The 16493-nt window shown below is 48.7% G+C and overlaps 1 protein-coding gene across 1 annotated transcript in view; it reads right to left on the bottom strand.

The window, feature by feature from the left end:
• The window catches only part of PTEN (phosphatase and tensin homolog), a 49732-nt gene extending 34246 nt beyond the window's left edge, over positions 1–15486 (bottom strand). Inside the window, exon 1 of the mRNA XM_082286569.1 lies at positions 15000–15486. Within this exon, the coding sequence (XP_082142695.1) occupies positions 15000–15078 (79 nt within the window). The 5' untranslated portion in view covers positions 15079–15486. The remainder of the gene's footprint in view (positions 1–14999) is intronic.
• Between the last annotated feature and the right edge of the window lie 1007 nt (positions 15487–16493).

Below are 16493 nucleotides of genomic sequence, written 5' to 3' on the forward strand. Positions count from 1 at the left end.
TGGGAGACACTGCATCAGGGTCCAAGATATTAAAATTCCAGTTACTTGTACATGACAAAAAGCCTGAAGTAGGACACAAACTACTTTACTCCACCCTTGCAAAGTTCCCACAAGTCCTCAGAGCACAGCAGCACAGACCAAGTTCCGCATTGACACCATTAACTGCAAGGCTTCAGAAAAACATTGGGAACTGAATACACGGAAATAATGTTTTGTACTCTCAAAAAAAAAAAAAAAAAAAAAAAGAATTAGCATTTACTGTGTTGTAATCCAAGTATTAATAGACATTGGTCTGCTTGGGCCGTTCAACAGATGATTCGTACAGACAATGAGAAAAATATGAAAGCTCTGGAGCAAGCCAAATAAATATTTGTAGCTGCCTTAAAAACAGACACTAGAACAGGTTTGTGTCTGGTTCCCAGTTTATTCTGTACTTGCCCTACCACTAAAAAACACATACTGGGGGAAAAAACCCCCAAACATTAAAGTGCTTAACTTACAGAGCTTGGGATAACCTCAAATCACAAACTTTGAATTTCCCTCTGATCTATTTTACTCAGCAAGCAGTTCACACCTCTTTAATTAACAAAAGGCGCTATATAATTAGCAATGTCTGTTTTATCAGTTCCTCCTTGCCATAAGCAGAAGAAACTAGATCTAAATTATATTAACTGTGAATTACCTGGCTAATACACCCTATCACTCCCTCCTCCTTCCCAATTTCAGCCTGATTCCTCCCTACTCCCAGTTCCAGCATTTATCCTCCAAAGCCCCTCTTGTGCATCCTGCTTTCAACAGCACTGCTCACAGAAGACCAGCCCTCATGCTGGCAACAGGGGGAAAATAATTTCATTTTGACATATCAAAACAAAACTCAGTTTCAGCTATAGTACCACCCATGGGACAACTGCCCAAACTTCACCAAATTACCCTGTGACTTGCTCACATTTCTGTGTGCAAACATGAGCTCTCCTACATTTTTTCAGGCACTGCAGCCCGTGGTTGATGTTCAGATGCCTCTCCGAGGGGCTGAGACAGGAGATACTCTCCGGGATTCCCAGCTGGTGCAAGATGGGAGTGAGGCAGACACACCCCCTGAGCCAAGGGAACAGAACATCTCAACAGCAGCGTTCCCAGCCTGCTCACACACTGCTCCAAACACCAGAGCCTCCAAACACGCAGGCACGGGGAGATAAAAAGTTCCAAAATAACCGGGGCACTCCCGGACTGTTGGAAGCGTGATTCCCGCTCGGCTCCCGGCTCTCCCTGCTCCCTCCCTCGCTCGAGGGCGATGCACGAGGGTGCAGGCACAGCTCGCAGCCATTCCTGCTTCCAAACAGCTGCAGGATTGGGCACAGAACGCATCAGGCTGAGAAACACCTCTTGGATTGGGGAGTCCAGCCTCTGACTGATCACTGCCTGCTCACCCAGGAACCACTAGGAATGCTTAAGCTGATCCATGCATCACCCCTGGAAGTGTTCCATGCCAGGCTGGACAGGGCTTGGAGCAACCTGGGATGGTGGAAGATGCCCCTGCCTGTAGCAAGGGGTGGCACTGGATGGGCCTTAAGGTCCTTTAAACCATTCCATGATTCTGAGAGCATTACGATTATTTTTACCTTTTAAACCAAAAGTGGGAATTGCAAAAGGTGTTCTCCAATATGCCAGTAAGAAAAAACAATGGAAAAATACTTCAGATGGGGTGGGGGGGGGGGGGGGAATATGAATCTGTTTTACTGAGGCCACCTCGACATGAGGAAGAACAACTTCCCTGGAGGGTGGCAGAGCCCTGGCACAGCTGCTCACGGAGGGTGTTGAGTCTTCCTCTCTGGAGACTCTCCAAGCCCACCTGGAAGTGCTCCTCTGACCCTGCCTGGACAGGGAGTTGGACTGGATGATCTCCAGAGGTTCCTTCCTCAACTATTCCTCCTCCTTCCCCAACTATTCTGTGAACCTGTGATGCTGATCCACTAAAGTGTTTTGTGTGCTCTGGGGCTTTGCAACCTGACAGCACAAAAACCCAAGTGTTGCTCAAAATCAAATATCCAACAGCAAGCCTAGTGGGGAGGAAGGGTTGTTTTTAGAAAAACACAATTATTTTTTTAACAGGCAAGCCAATGTCTCCCCCACCTAAATATAATCGTCCTGAAGCACCTCAGTGATTATCTCAAAGCATTAGACTGGAATGCAGTTCCCAGCCACTGCTGACTCACCCTGGTGTCTGCACAGGGCTGGTGCCAAAGGACACGGCCCCAGCGACGCCCTTCCAGGCACCAGGCTCCATCTGCTCCCAAGGAAAGCCTGCAGCAGCAATGACAGACCCATTCTTACTGCTAGGACAGAGAATTCTGTGCCTTTTCAATACGTGCTCCTGACAGCGCAGTGAAGAGACACAGAACCATCAATATCCCGATCTGGAAGGACCCACAGGATCACCCAGTCCAGCTCCTGGCCCTGCACAGACACCCCAACAACTCCAGCCCATCCCCAAGACCATTGTCCAAACGCTCCTGGAGCTCTGGCAGCCTTGATGTACTGCTTTGAAGCTCTTGTGGTGGTTCACACAACTAAAGAATGCTTTTGCATTAGGGAGCACTAAGATGGAAGAACAGAATGGAAGTGGTGCTGCAGATGAATTAAATCTCAGAGCAGAAATAGAAGTTTTATAACTTAAATGGAAAAGCTGTCATAAAAGCCAACTTCTTACACCCATCCTGTGAAAAGATACCCTAAGATCTGCAGCAAGTGAAGGGGATAGCTGTTCCTGTATCCCTCCCAGCTTGTTTTCATCCCCATGCTGGAGAATGAACCTCCTCTTCAGCGACAGCGAGAGCCCCTGATCACTGCAAGGACCAGTTCAGGAGCAACCATCCACTGAGCATTGCCTTCAGCAAGCTCTGCTCTCACCAGCCTCGCTCAACAATTCAGACACCCCTTTTCACACCTCACTTCACTTAACACCGATTTCCAAAACTGAAATTAGGATATTCACTACTAAGATAAGATTTCTTACACAGGAGCTTGGGAAGCTGGGCTTCCATTCAAAGGAAAACTCTGAGTCATCATGAAATTGGTAATCACAATGTTAATTTTAGAAATCTGGGAGAACTGATCATTTAAAACATGCAACAAGTTCATTATCAATTCCAAGCTCTTTTTTTTTTTTTTTTAAAGACAGGAAAACAAAAATGGAAAAAGCCTCAGTCATTTACTGAGGCTGTTCAGCACATGCAAAAACAAAGTCAACCAAAGCAGTGTAACTACCAAAATTTCATACAATCATAGGATATGCTGAGTTGGAAGGAACCCGCAAGGATTTGAAATGGGCTTTCTAAACAGCATAAAATAAACCCCACCACATTTTGCCAAAGTAGCTCCTTGCTATGATACTCATTCCCAAAAATGGTTCTAATAGTTTTTAAAGTACTCATTCCTTTCTCAGTCTTGTAAACATGGAGGCTGGGATTTTAGTTAGCACTGATAATAAAAAACAATTGCCATGGACAGACTCATGATCATAGAAACCGAAATATCCTGAGCTGGAAGAGATCCCCAAGGATCACCCAGTCCCAGCCTGGCCCTGCCCAGACACCCCAACAACCCCAGCCTGGGCATCCCTGGCAGCGCTGTCCAAACGCTCCTGGAGCTCTGGCAGCCTCGGGGCCGTGCCCATTCCCTGGGGAGCCTGGGCAGTGCCCAGCACCCTCTGGGGGAAGCACCTTTCCCTGATCTCCAGCCTGAGCCTGCCCTGGCCCAGCTCCAGCCGCTCCCTGGGTGCTGTCCCTGTCCCAGGGAGCAGAGATGGGAGCTGCAGCCCCGGTGAGGTCTGACCTCGGTGTGCTCCAGCTGAACAAACCCAGTGCCCCCAGCTGCTCCTCCAGACCCTTCCCCATCCCCGTGTCCCTCCTTTGGACATTCTCTGACAGCTTTAGATCTTCTCTGTACTGTGGTGCCCCACGACACATGCCAGCAGAACACCATCCTCTACTCAAGTTCTTATCATCACCTACAGAACTCTACTTCCAAAGGAGCCAAGACATCACCGTGCTGTGCCCCAGGAACCTTAAAATCACAATACCCAATTATCTGCTAAATCCCCCAATGCCCCAATGGTGCTTCGTCAATACTGAAACCAGACCAATGCCAATAATCCATGTGCCACTTCAGAAATGCCTTTGCTCTAATGCTGCTCACAGATTGAACAAAACACTCTCCTTAAAGCCTGAAATCATTCCCACGTTGCTGAAGATGACAGTCTTTGCAGTTGCTATGAGAAAAATCCTGGATCATTATGCAAATCAGCTGTTATAATCACTTTCAAAAATAGCTGTCTATATATTCACATTATGCCAAGACCAAATTAAAGAATATGCAGTATACACTTGCAATTTTTTACATACATGGAGATATAAAAGTAAATTACTCATGTTGGTCCTGTAACTGATTTTGCTCACAAATTCAGACTTTTTCCTAATAATGGAAGGTGGCCAAAAAAGCATAGCAAAATATTTACCAATTCTTAATTCTTAAACAGTCACAAGGAAGCTGCAAAAACCGACAGCTGCAGCCTTTCCTGCAATGATCAACATTGTCAATTAGTAACTAGAACATCATTAGAATGTCTGAGCGATTTTATGAAGTTCTGTATTTCCAAGTATTTAACCCCTGATTCTCACTCCACTCATTAAGGTGGCTCTAACAGGAAAACAAAGAGCAAATGACCTCATCTCCTCTTTTATAAGTAGGCCGGAGCATGCAGTGCTTCAGAATTTACACACAGCTTTACTTTTTAGACCCAACACTGAGACAGGTTTTACATCAAAACACAAATGAAAAAGAACCTTGGAACTCATAGCCCTTCGCAATTTTACAAATATTTACTGTTTACAAGGACCTGGAACAACAGGAGAAGGGGGACTGGCTTCCCACTGACAGTGAGTAGGTTTATATTAGATATTGGGATATAATCCTTCCCTGGGAGGCTGGGCAGGCCCTGGCACAGGGTGCCCAGAGCAGCTGGGGCTGCCCCTGGATCCCTGGCAGTGTCCAAGGCCAGGCTGGACATTGGGGCTGGGAGCAGCCTGGGACAGTGGAAGGTGTCCCTGCCCATGGCAGGGGTGGCACTGGGTGGGCTTTCGGGTTCCTTCCAGCCCAAACCACTCTGGGATTCTGTGAATCAAAGGCTTCAATACGATTTCACCTTTCTTCAGAAAGGAAATTTCAAACAAGCTGAGTGTTCTGAAGCTGTGAATGATGGAGCTGTTCAAGTTGTGCTTTGGAGCTAAAAATTTACTGTACACCCTGAACCTGACACCTGCAAATAAAACAACAGCAGCCCATTTTTCCGACCCTCAGCTTCCAGCTCCCAAACAGGAGTTTCATTTAACAAAGAACACACTTAAATCAGGGAATCTACAGCCTGAAAAAAGCTTCGCCACTGCCGGGAATGCTACTTTTCACTTCCAGTTCAGGCAGGGGAGGCTTGTCCTTGCTTTAATCTGCTCCCCACCAGCCCACTCCTCATCTGCTGCCAGCTCTGCTCCGTGTCACCCCTCACCCTCCTGCCTGCCAGGGGACCCAGCCTCGAGTGCGGGGTGGCCAAGCTGTCACTGCCGAGTCCCATTTGACAGCGACGCCCAGGAGCAGAGGCACAGCGGGGCTTTGAAGTCTCCCAAAGTTGCTTTGTTGTCTGAATTTGCCTGCAGTTTTCAGGAACTCTGGCTGCAGGACCCGTGTGAGGTGGTCTGGCGGCGCAGCTGGGCCTGCCAGCGACGAAACGTTCGCCTGGTGACCTCCAGCCCTTTAACTCCAGCTCAAATGAGTCCACAGAGCAACAGCAAGGGAAAAAAAAACCCAGCACTGTTCTTACTGTTCAACAGCTTGACAGCCTGGAGCTACGGGGGGAGTGTTACAAGAAGTGTCCACACTCCATCCTCAAACAGACTTAAGAGCCCTGACAAATGGCCAAGCTCCTATTAGTGCCATTTTCTTGACAGCATCCCAACAACACAAAAGAAAATGACAGGAAAATAAACCCAGAGAAATCTAGAAGACTTTCCTAACGTACATGCTGTTTAAGCCATACCCATGAGTGCCTTTTTTGTTTAACAGGCAGCATTTCCACTAGCCAGCATGAAATGCAAAATAAGTTCAGTATTTTTCTGTGAGCCTGGATCATCAGGAAGTGATGGAAATATAGAGGAAATGAACAGGAAGAAAGTTCTTCAGAGCAAAGGAGGATTCCTTGTAGCCAGCCAGCTGCACTTGTCAACTCTACCATCTGCGCCTTGAAGAACAAGCAAAGGGACCAACTCAGATGTGGCTGAAACATTTTATCGTTTAGAAGAAATGCATTTAACCCCTTGATGCTCCATGTTCTAACAAGGACTCTTTTTTCCCCCCATTTTTTAGTTTTTTAAGCTTTCAGCCTGCAATTTAGATAAGGAATAACTGCAACTCCTTCGTATCCAGGAGGAAACCCTATCCACATCAGGTCATGGTGCTGACAATAGGTCTGGAGGGGAACTCAAATTCCCACAGCACAAAGAAATAAAGAAGAAGATGCCTCAAGTGGATATGCCAGGTTGTCTACATCCACAACTCACTTCTGGACCTGCTTATTATACTGCATTTGAGAAGTAATCCCAGAGCAAGGGTCTCTCCCTTCATCTGTGAGGTGTAGGAAATGTGTCCAGGAGCTCTCAGCCATATGGAAGCTTTGCTGAAGAGCTAATGGGGTCACGTTAAGATTGGGGGAAAAAAACTACAGGCCTTGCAGCATAAATAGAAAAAATGGTAACAAAAGCATGAAAGATGATGGCTGCTCTAGAGAACAGCTTGTTCTGACAAAGGCTGACAAAAAGGCACCTTACATTTCCATTTCAAAATGGTTTGGAATCATAAATAAAGACACAAAAGCATGCAGAGAGTAAAGGAAACATGAGCTCTTGTGTAGAGCTGCAAGGAGTGTTTGGACAATGCTCTCAGGCACAGGGTGGGATTGCTGGGGTGTCTTGTGCAAGGCCAGGAGCTGGATTTTGATGATCCTTGTGAATCCCTTCCAACTCATGAAACCCCTCTAAAATAGCTGACAATATTAAAGGACACAGAAAAGCTGCCCTCCCCATTCAGAAAGAGCTAAGAGCAAACAAAAAAAAATGATGCATCAGACTCTGTATTACTGATACCGAATCTGACAGCTTCAGCTGTGAAGGCAGAGACTGGGCTTCAACTCCCTAACTCAGCCCCAAGTCCAGACCTACAGCACTGCCTACAATCCCAACAAATTTTCTGAGGGAAAGATGCCACGGTCCAGTTCAGAGAGTTCTTTTGTTTCTGCTGACATGTTGGAAGAGGCCACATCCCATCTTTCCATAGCCAGCCCGGCATCCCAACAAGCTGCAGCAACACACGGTGGCCCAAGGACAATGGTGCAGCATCCCAGGATCACTGAGGCTGGAAAGCACCTCTGGGATCATCACAGCCAACCTGTGACTGATCCCCACGCTGGCACCCAAACCACAGCACCAGGTGCCGCACCCAGGCGTGCACACAAGGCAAGACAGGGACTGAGCAGATGCTCTCCAGAGGACCCCACGCTCTGAGAAGCCTGACTGTCACATCTCAATTTGAGTTTTTAAGTGCCAAACTGACCTGTTTTAACCACCAACCCAACTCAACATGAGCTCTTTCAAGCAGAGCTATGAGATGTCACCGTGTGTGTTCCCAGCACACCACCCCACTTTGCAGGATCTCCCTGAACCAAGCACCACTGTGTACTTAAGCATGTCCTAACCTCAAACACCCCCAGAAAAATACAAGAATTTTATTCAGTAAAGAGAAGTCAGCACAGAAGAGTCACTACTTTGATATTTACTGACAGGAAGTGAAAAATGGCTCAGACTCAACTTTTTGCAAGCCTGAAAGAACATCCAAAACTTTCACAGACAAGAGAATTTAAAATAGCTATTGGGTTGGAGGACAAATACAGCACACAAAAAACTTTCACAAATCAGGAACTGCAAAAAGTAGGGGGTTTATGGAAATCAAACCTTCATTTGGGGGGGGGGTGGATCAAAAGAAGATAAAGGTGAGTGGCAAGACAGAAGGCCATTCTAATAAACCATTCCTCAACCAATAACCCTCAAGCAGATAATTTTATCCCACTGAGATCTAGTGTCTCCCTCCTCTAAATGTTAGCATAAGAAAAGGACATTCCTTCTCGAACTCACCCACACAAGAAATTAGAGAACAGAAAATACACAACTCTTCAGTTGTAGCCTGATATATACCCAGGCAATGCAATGAATTAAGCAGAGGCCTCTAAGAAAATTAATCATGCAATTAAAAGCTATTATACTACAGCCCCACAAAGGCAGAATTAAGTTTATAAAGATATTTCTTAAGCACTTCCCTACAAAAAACTGGATATTAAGCAGTTTTTCTGCACTGCTGCACGCTGGGGCTGTGGAGCTGGGAGTTCATCTTTAAAGGGAACAATGCCAGCTTTTGCAATAGTCATCATCCCAAACACAGAGCAGTTGGGTTTAATTTTTTTAGCTGCACAGTCAATTACCATTTGAATCACAGAGCCACTACTTGAGCTACATTGCCTAAAAATCGTTATTAAGATAACCTAGATTTATGCAGCATGATACAGGGCCTAATTGCACAATTATTTACTTCCATTCTACAAAAATGCCTTTTTTTTTTCCAGGGCCCCACAGGCGAGACAGCAAACGAGGCAGATGACAACAGGAGCAAAGAGGATGCTGGCTTGAATTAGAAACTGGAACAAGGATTTGTTTACATCTGAAATATCAACCTGGGCCTAAGACACATCCAAAAACGAACAGAAGCCAAAGCAGAGTCAACCACCCACAAATAATCCATGTTTCAGAAGACATCCTGCTCTACAGGGCTACACATTTCCAAATAAATTCCCTTCTTACAGCCCAGAAATCACCATTCCAGTAACTCACGGGAATGCACAGACTTGCGCAGCTTTAATCCCAAAAAACCTTCACCAAAGTGCCCAATCAAAGGAGCCCACACCTCCCCTAGGGTTTAAGATGAGGCACAGGGCACATCCAGGAATTACTATGCACAACTCCAGGCTATATCCCATTTTCCCCCCCGAAAAAGCCATGCAATAAATTCCCCTTCAACATCCACCCCGTATCAGGCACAGTAAATGAATAAAAATCACACAGAGCTCTGAGTTGCTCCAAACTAGAAAGGAGCTGGGCTTTGAAAGGGAGTTAGTTATGAGTAATGACAGTATCTTTGGTCTCTAATGTAATTAAGGGATTTGACAGCTCAGCTGCCTATTCCCTCCCTTCTCTTCCAGTTTGTCAGAGCACAACAATTGTCCTTTAAATCATTATACAACAACCATTTTCATGTTTAAACCTGTTGTAGGGGAAGACTCTGGCTAAGGTACCAGGGTATAATTTGTCAGTTTACGCAGCATTAATATGGCAACAACATTAATCCATTAAAAATATAATTTCATTTAAGGAACTGTTCAGCAATTCACAACCAGCAAAAACTTGGTAAACAGAAGCTTCACACATAAAATTTCAACTTTGTACTTGCTACTCCCTAAAGTTTAGCTTTGTCTTTCTGCTTTTTAGCACAGGGGGGTTTTAACACAACATTCTTCCAGCCGTATTATTACTGAACAAATTATATCAATTGCTTCCACAATGCGAGAGTACTTAGGTGTCCAAACCAATCTCCAAGGAAGAAAAATGGAAAAGACAGTCACCTCTCTTCTGGGAGAAAATGAAGACAATTCTGTACTCCTCTGAACAGTTTTAAGACATCATTTAGCAAATACTCACTGTCTCTACAGCAGTCACCGTGCTCCAGAACACTCTGGTAATACAAGCAAGTTCTTCTAGAGATGTCTAGCACTGGATAGCAATAGGAATTTTGTCCCAAGGAAATCTGCTGGCCCCAGCCTAGCAGCCATCAAGAGCCACTGCAGCAGGAACAGCAGTTCCAGTGTTGGATAAGCTCCCCACTCAAGGCTACATCCGCTCCCAGGTCAGTGCAAGGCAGATGGAATGATCCCGTGGACAGAAAGGTCTCCCTGACTAGCACAAATTCCTAGAAAGATGCATTTCCAAAATTCACCACCCTTCAAGGCTCCAGCTGGACCCAGTGTTGATGCTGGGCAGCCAACCACACAGAGTAAATGGGTGGGATTTTCAGGAGTCCTCAACAGTGACAGAACTGTCCTCACCGAGCAAACCCCACCAAGTAACTCCTCAAGTGCCAACACCTCATCAGTCTTGGTGTAAGCAAGAGGAAACCTGGATTTTTCCTTAAGAAAAGAATACTCAAACCTAGTACTGGTCCTAGCAAAGCTGGCACTTATTTCAGCATTACCCTCTCCATGTTTAACAGCAAAGCTCTGGATGTTCTGAAGATTTCACACCCTTAACTGAACTTAAAACCAGGCTCCAATCATTTATCACTTTGGCTGGGCTTTTTCCAAGAGGTCACCCTGTAAGAAATGCTATGCAGGGTCCACTCATTTCTCTGCCCACCTCGAGAAGAACACACAGCCACTACTTCAGCAGCTTCTGTTCATTTAAAAGTGTGCACAGACAGGTATTTTTTCATTTGGAGTTTAGCTTGTGCAAACAGTCTCCGCATACACTGAAAATTTCTGATGATCCAAGCTGAAGCAGTTCCCTAAGAATCCTGCACTACATTTAAACAAATGCAAAGAGACGAGCTGTATTTGTGAGAGCTTCTTCTAAGTCCCTTTCTGAACAATCCTTTCAGCAGTGAAAAAGCAGGGCAGGAAGGGGCTGGGTGACTCTGCATGGGGTTGCACCACACAGCACCTGCTGTGCTGGGGTTTGAAGGTTTCAGCTGTCAAACACCCCTATCCACACAACTACAGCAGTATGTCACAGGGTCTGGGGTTTTTTGGGTTGTGAGGAACAGTAAATGACCTAGCCCATGTCTAACCCCAGAGAGAAAATGCAGGAACTCATTTGCAGCAGCCACCACCTTGCTTTCTCCACGTGGACAATTCAGAACCCTTATCCTTGCTAAGTGCCGAAAGAACAATTTTCCTGGGATCAAACACATCCTGTAACAAGCAGGGAACTGAAACTCTGCTGAGTCCCCAGCCAGCAGGGCCGCTGGAGTGCTGTCTATGCAAACAGACTTCTGAGATGAATTCAGAGCAAAATTGGCATTAATCTTGTCCAAAACCCAACATCATCCCAGGCTCCAGATGCAAAATGAGTCTGTCGGGCTCTGAACACTGCTAAGTAACATGGTTTACTTCAGAACAAAGAAATACTTTCCCACCAATAAAATGCACTGCCAGTTGGTCTCTTCTCGTTTCTTCTAAACGCTCCCTGTGCTTGTGTGCAAGACAAACTTGTTACAAAACCTCTAACAAACTTCAATCTTAAAATGAGACTAAGCCTTTTTAAAAAATGGCATTTCCAGCTCGGGCTCTATTTTTAAACATGGTATGGACCTCATGCCACTAATTCTTTTTTTTGTTTTCCTGGAAGCTGAGCCATTTTGAGTCAAGTCCCATAATTTAAAATTTCATTAAAAATGCAAAGAGCTTTAGGACTGCAAATAGTATAAAGCAGTGAGAGATTCTAAGCAGCTTCCTCCCGCAATTTCAGCATTCTCTGCCTTTCATTCCACGAGACAAACGACGTGTGAGACGTGTAAACTGCACCCAACATCTCATCTCGCCTGAATATTGCTGCAGTTTGTACCACTATGTAGGTCACGAGCTCCACATGCTTCAGTCAAGCCCTGGGCTCAGCCTAGCTGCCCATTCTCACCCCTACCAGAAGGCCTGGGAACACGAGACAAAGTTTAACCCAACCTAGGATGGGCACAAGAAGCAGTCACACGATTTCTTCCCACTTCAGTCCCAAATAGTGAAGCCACTTGCTGAACTCAGTTGCACACAGAGCTCTTAAGACACAAGCAATCCATGCACTGCTGCACAGAAGTGTTTTCTCTCTGCTGTTCCCTGCACTAAGGGGGGCACCACCAAGCTGCACAATATCAGAAGTAACACACAGAGTGCTTCAGAAAACATTCTGGTGCTTGCAGCATCAAGAAATGCAACCACAGGAGAAGAAAGCCATTAATCCAAACTTTCCTTCTCACCCGTGTGCACCAAAAAGTATCCAGTATTGCAGAAATTAATTAGAAACCCAAAAGAACCAGAAATAAATATCTGAAGTATTAAACACCTGATTTAATGTCTCCACCTTTAAAACCCTTTCTTCTTCTAAGTTCAAAATACTTTTTTCCAAGATGTGCATAAAGACTGCTCACAGAGAACATCCGATCAGATGAAAAGTAGTGTCAGTGTGGTTTTTGAAGACACACAGGCTTATTTTCACACTCTGCACTGATTTTGGGAAGATGCTGTCTCCCTTTGCTGAAATCCCACATTACACACACAAGAATTCTTAACCAATTCCTCAGGAACTCAGAGTTCCAAGCACAATGTCCTGCACCATACATACATCAAGATCACTTTTAAAAGGATCTGACGCAGCCCATTCAAGGATTTTGGCACTCCAGCACCTCACCCAGCCCGCCTTAGGCACCCAGGAGCTCCTGCAAGGCCTTGGGATAATATTCAGGACCCAAAGTCTCTGTCCACACAGGACTCCAGGACAGGAAGCTTCCCTCAGAGCAGGGCAGGAGAAAGGGCAGAGCACAGAACACAGGCACCTCATCTGGATTCACTGCAATGCCTTTCACTCTCCAGCTCCCAAAGCCCAGTGAAGCACCAGCTCCCGAGTGTTCTGGAGCTGCAGGAGGAACCCAGACCTCCATTTCCCATTTCCCAGCCAAATGCCCAAATCACTGGGCTGTCCAGCTCCTGGCTGCCTCTCTCCCTTTTAGCTGGACAGAGGCAGCTACCCTGAACTAACCTGGCATCTCTAACACCTGGTCCTCCGGCCATGCCTTGCTGAACAGCTCACTTGGGCTTCAAGTTTTCTCTTTTTTCCCCTTAACATCACATGGTTGGAGAGCTAAATCCATGGTCATGCGTGTAAGGAATAAATAGGTTATTTCCCAGCTACCAGCAATGGTGAGCAACAATTCAGTCGGAGCCCTGCAAAAAGAAGCCTGCACAAAGTGATTACAACAATTCAACTTTCACTTCTGCAGCAACATCAGCCTTCAAGCAAAGCCATGGCACTGCGCAGGCAGAAGTCTTCATTCATTATCTGTTCAAAATGTGCAGCTACAAACCCCCCTGCTTCTTCCTATGTTATTTTTTCTAGCATTAAAGAAATCAAACCATTTTTTCCAAAAATTCCATGGCAGAACTGCAGCCAGCTGCTCCTTTTAGAAAAGCCAGCCTAAGCCCAGTGCAACGGCCTGGTTTTTAACACAAAATTCTAAGAATAAAAATTAAAAATAAGCCATTAATTCCATTTGGCACATCATCAGGCAATCTTGAGCAAGAAAGTCGAGGTTCAGCATTCACTAATTTTCTTGCTGGGAGCATATGACCAGTTAAAAAGATCTGTTTGGGTCAAAATATCTCTCCCTACCAAGGGCACATCTGGGCAAAGATACCTGAAACACCAAACTCTTCAACTGTGAAGTAAAAAACCTTTTGGTTTTGTGACCACTTAACTCTTTCCATAACCCGAACAGCCAACGAAATAACCAAGTGCAAACACTTAAAAATCCAGGCCTAAAAGAGTTTGTATCACAAACATAACACAAGAATAATGAACCAGAGCTGCTAGTTAAAAACTAAAACCTAAGCAGCTGCTTGGTAAAGTCCAGAACCTTTCAGGTTGTTTTAAAGCCACCAAAATTTTAGGCCAAATCTCAATGCAAAAGCAAGAGCTCTGTACTAGCTACAGCTTTTATCAGCTTTGATCCTGCTCAAAAACTGGATTTACCTGGAGCACTTGCTCGGACATAAATGTAATTGCTCCAAAACCCAATAGATTTCCACCTAATCCTGTTGCAGAACAGAAACGTCTCTCCACAGGGAGAAGCCCAGCTCCGAGCACTACTGTCAATATTCATTTTTCCAACTTCTAAGCGAAGTTCTTGCCCCAAAATCTCTCCCACAGCACCAATCTTTCCCCACCACGGTGCAAGATCCTGCCCACAGCAGAGCCCCTACCCACCATGAACCCTGCAGGGCATTCCAAGCTAAACATCTGCCTGACGCCGCTCCAGCACATCTGTTCCAAAGGCCACCAAAACTACACACCGGCTTTTGCCTCGTTAGCCGTAACTGCACGCTAATTACTTATTCCAGAATAAGTATTCTATACAATCCTCCTCGATGACACCCGATGCGATCTCGTTTGTGACACATCCTCGTGCAGTTCACCGGGAAAAATGGTGGGTTTTGGTTTTGTTTGGTTTTTTTTTTTTTTTTTAATTTGGAAGGAGCGATTGCCGCCTCTTGTCATGGAGAGCCTTGCTGCATCCTAAGGTACAGCTCTGCCTTAGCGGAGGGCTGGAAATCAGGGCAGAGGACACAGGCTTCGACTGAAGCAACCCGGGGAAAGCCACAGGCCCGGCATGATTATATTCGCAATTCAAGACGAGTTACTAAATTTAAAAAAATAATAAAAAAATAAAGCGCTGTGGACGCAAATCACGGCGGGTCGGGCGCATTTGCTGCGTGAGCCCAAAAACCAACACAGCCGGAGATAAGCGGCTGCTCCGGAGCGGGCAGGGGCTCCGTGGCCGGGGGTGGGAGAGGGGGGGCAGCCCCTCGGCGGCTCGGGGGGGCCGCGGGCCGGCCGGCAAGGAGCGCTGGCGTTAATCCTGGAGCTCCCGTTAATCTGCCGGGCCCGGACAAAAGGCGGCCGAGGCGGCGGCGGGGGAGGGCGCGGCGGCCCGGGCGAGCCCCGGCGGCGGAGCGGCCGGGGGCAGCGCGTTAGGTAACGCCGCGCGGGTCTGATGCAATCGCGGGACGTGCGGGAGCAGGAGCGGGAGGAGGATACAGGTCAGGTCCAGGTCGAAGCCATCCTCCTGGTATCGCCTTTTGTTCCTGCTGACGATCTCTTTGATGATGGCGGTCATGTCTGGCAGCCGGGGGCCGCTCCGGGGCAGCGCGCAGGGCCCGGGCGGCGGCCGCGAGGCACCACCGGGCGGCCCCGGGCGCTGATGCTCCGGCGGCTCAGCCCCGGGCGGGCCCGGCTCCCGGCGGCGGCACCGGCTGCTGCTCCCTCCTCCTCCTCCTTCTCCTCCGCCTCCTCCGAGCGCGTCGGGAGCCGCGCCGAGCCCCTGCGGGCGGTGCCGCCGCCGCCGCCGTGTTTGGGGCGAGCGCGGCGGCGGCGGGGGGAGCAGCTCTGCGGCGCTCCGGGCCCCGGCAATGGTGACAGCGGCGCGGGGCGCGCCCCCGGCCCGGCCCCGCTCCGCTCCCCGCCCCGGGGGCCGGGCGGTCGCTCCCTCGGCTCTTCCCAACGGCGGCTCCTCAGGGCGGCACGGCCGCGCTCATCCCCCGGCCCGCAGCGCTCGCCGGCGCGGGGCGCCCATCATGGCCGCGGTTTCCGAGAGGAACGGCGGGCGGCGCCGCCACGCCCACGCGACGCATCCGCCAACACACAAAGTAGTCCCTCCCACCCCGCCAGCAGAGAAGCGGTGAAGCGGCGGACCGGGGGGACTGGGGCACCGGATCTCACTGCGCGCGCCGCCCGTACCCCTTCTCCCGCCGGTCCCCCCTCGTCCCCCGTAGGGGTGGGGGGAAGGGGGCGACGGGCGGAGGGATACGGGCGGTATAGTGAGGCGGCCGCGGTGCTGCGGTTCGGTCACGTGGGCACTCGCGGCGGCACCTCCCCCGCGGGCGGAAGTGGCCGTGAGGGGCCGTGAGGGGCCGGGGCGATTTGGGGCCCCCGAGCCCCTCAGAGTTCACCGAGCCTCCCAGAGCCACCCGAGCCTCCCAGAGCCGCCCGAGCCCCTCAGAGCCCCCGGGAGTGCCGCTCGCTCGCCTCTCCTCCTTCCTGAGCCGAGCTGGGCTGGAGGAAGGCAAGGGGAAGAACGGGCTCGGTGCGGCCCTGCGGGGAAAGGGAACGGGGGGGGTCAGCCCGGCGTCTTCAAGGGTTCGTCGTCTTCCCCTCACGTCCCCCGGGGTTGGCGTGAAGCGGAGAAGCCGCGGTGAGCGAGCGCCTGTCGCCCCCTGCAGCCACCGGGCACCGAAGGAAGGGGGGGTTTGGGCCACCTGCTGCCCTCGTAATCACAGAGTGCCTGAGGCTGGAAAAGCCCTCCCAGCCCACGGAGTCCAGGCTGTGCCCGATGCCCACCTTGTCCCCAGCCCAGAGCACTGAGTGCCACCTCCAGCCCTTCCTTGGACATCTCCAGGCATGGGCACTCCAAAGCTCCCTGGGCAGCCCCTGCCAAGGCCTGAGCACCCTTTCCATGCAGAAATTCCTGCTGATGTCTTCGGGGTGACCAAGCTCAGAGACAGGGACATGACAGCTCCCCCAGGTCCGGCCGGC

Source organism: Coloeus monedula, assembly GCF_965178545.1.
Source record: "Coloeus monedula genome assembly, chromosome: 8".
NCBI lineage: Eukaryota > Metazoa > Chordata > Aves > Passeriformes > Corvidae > Coloeus > Coloeus monedula.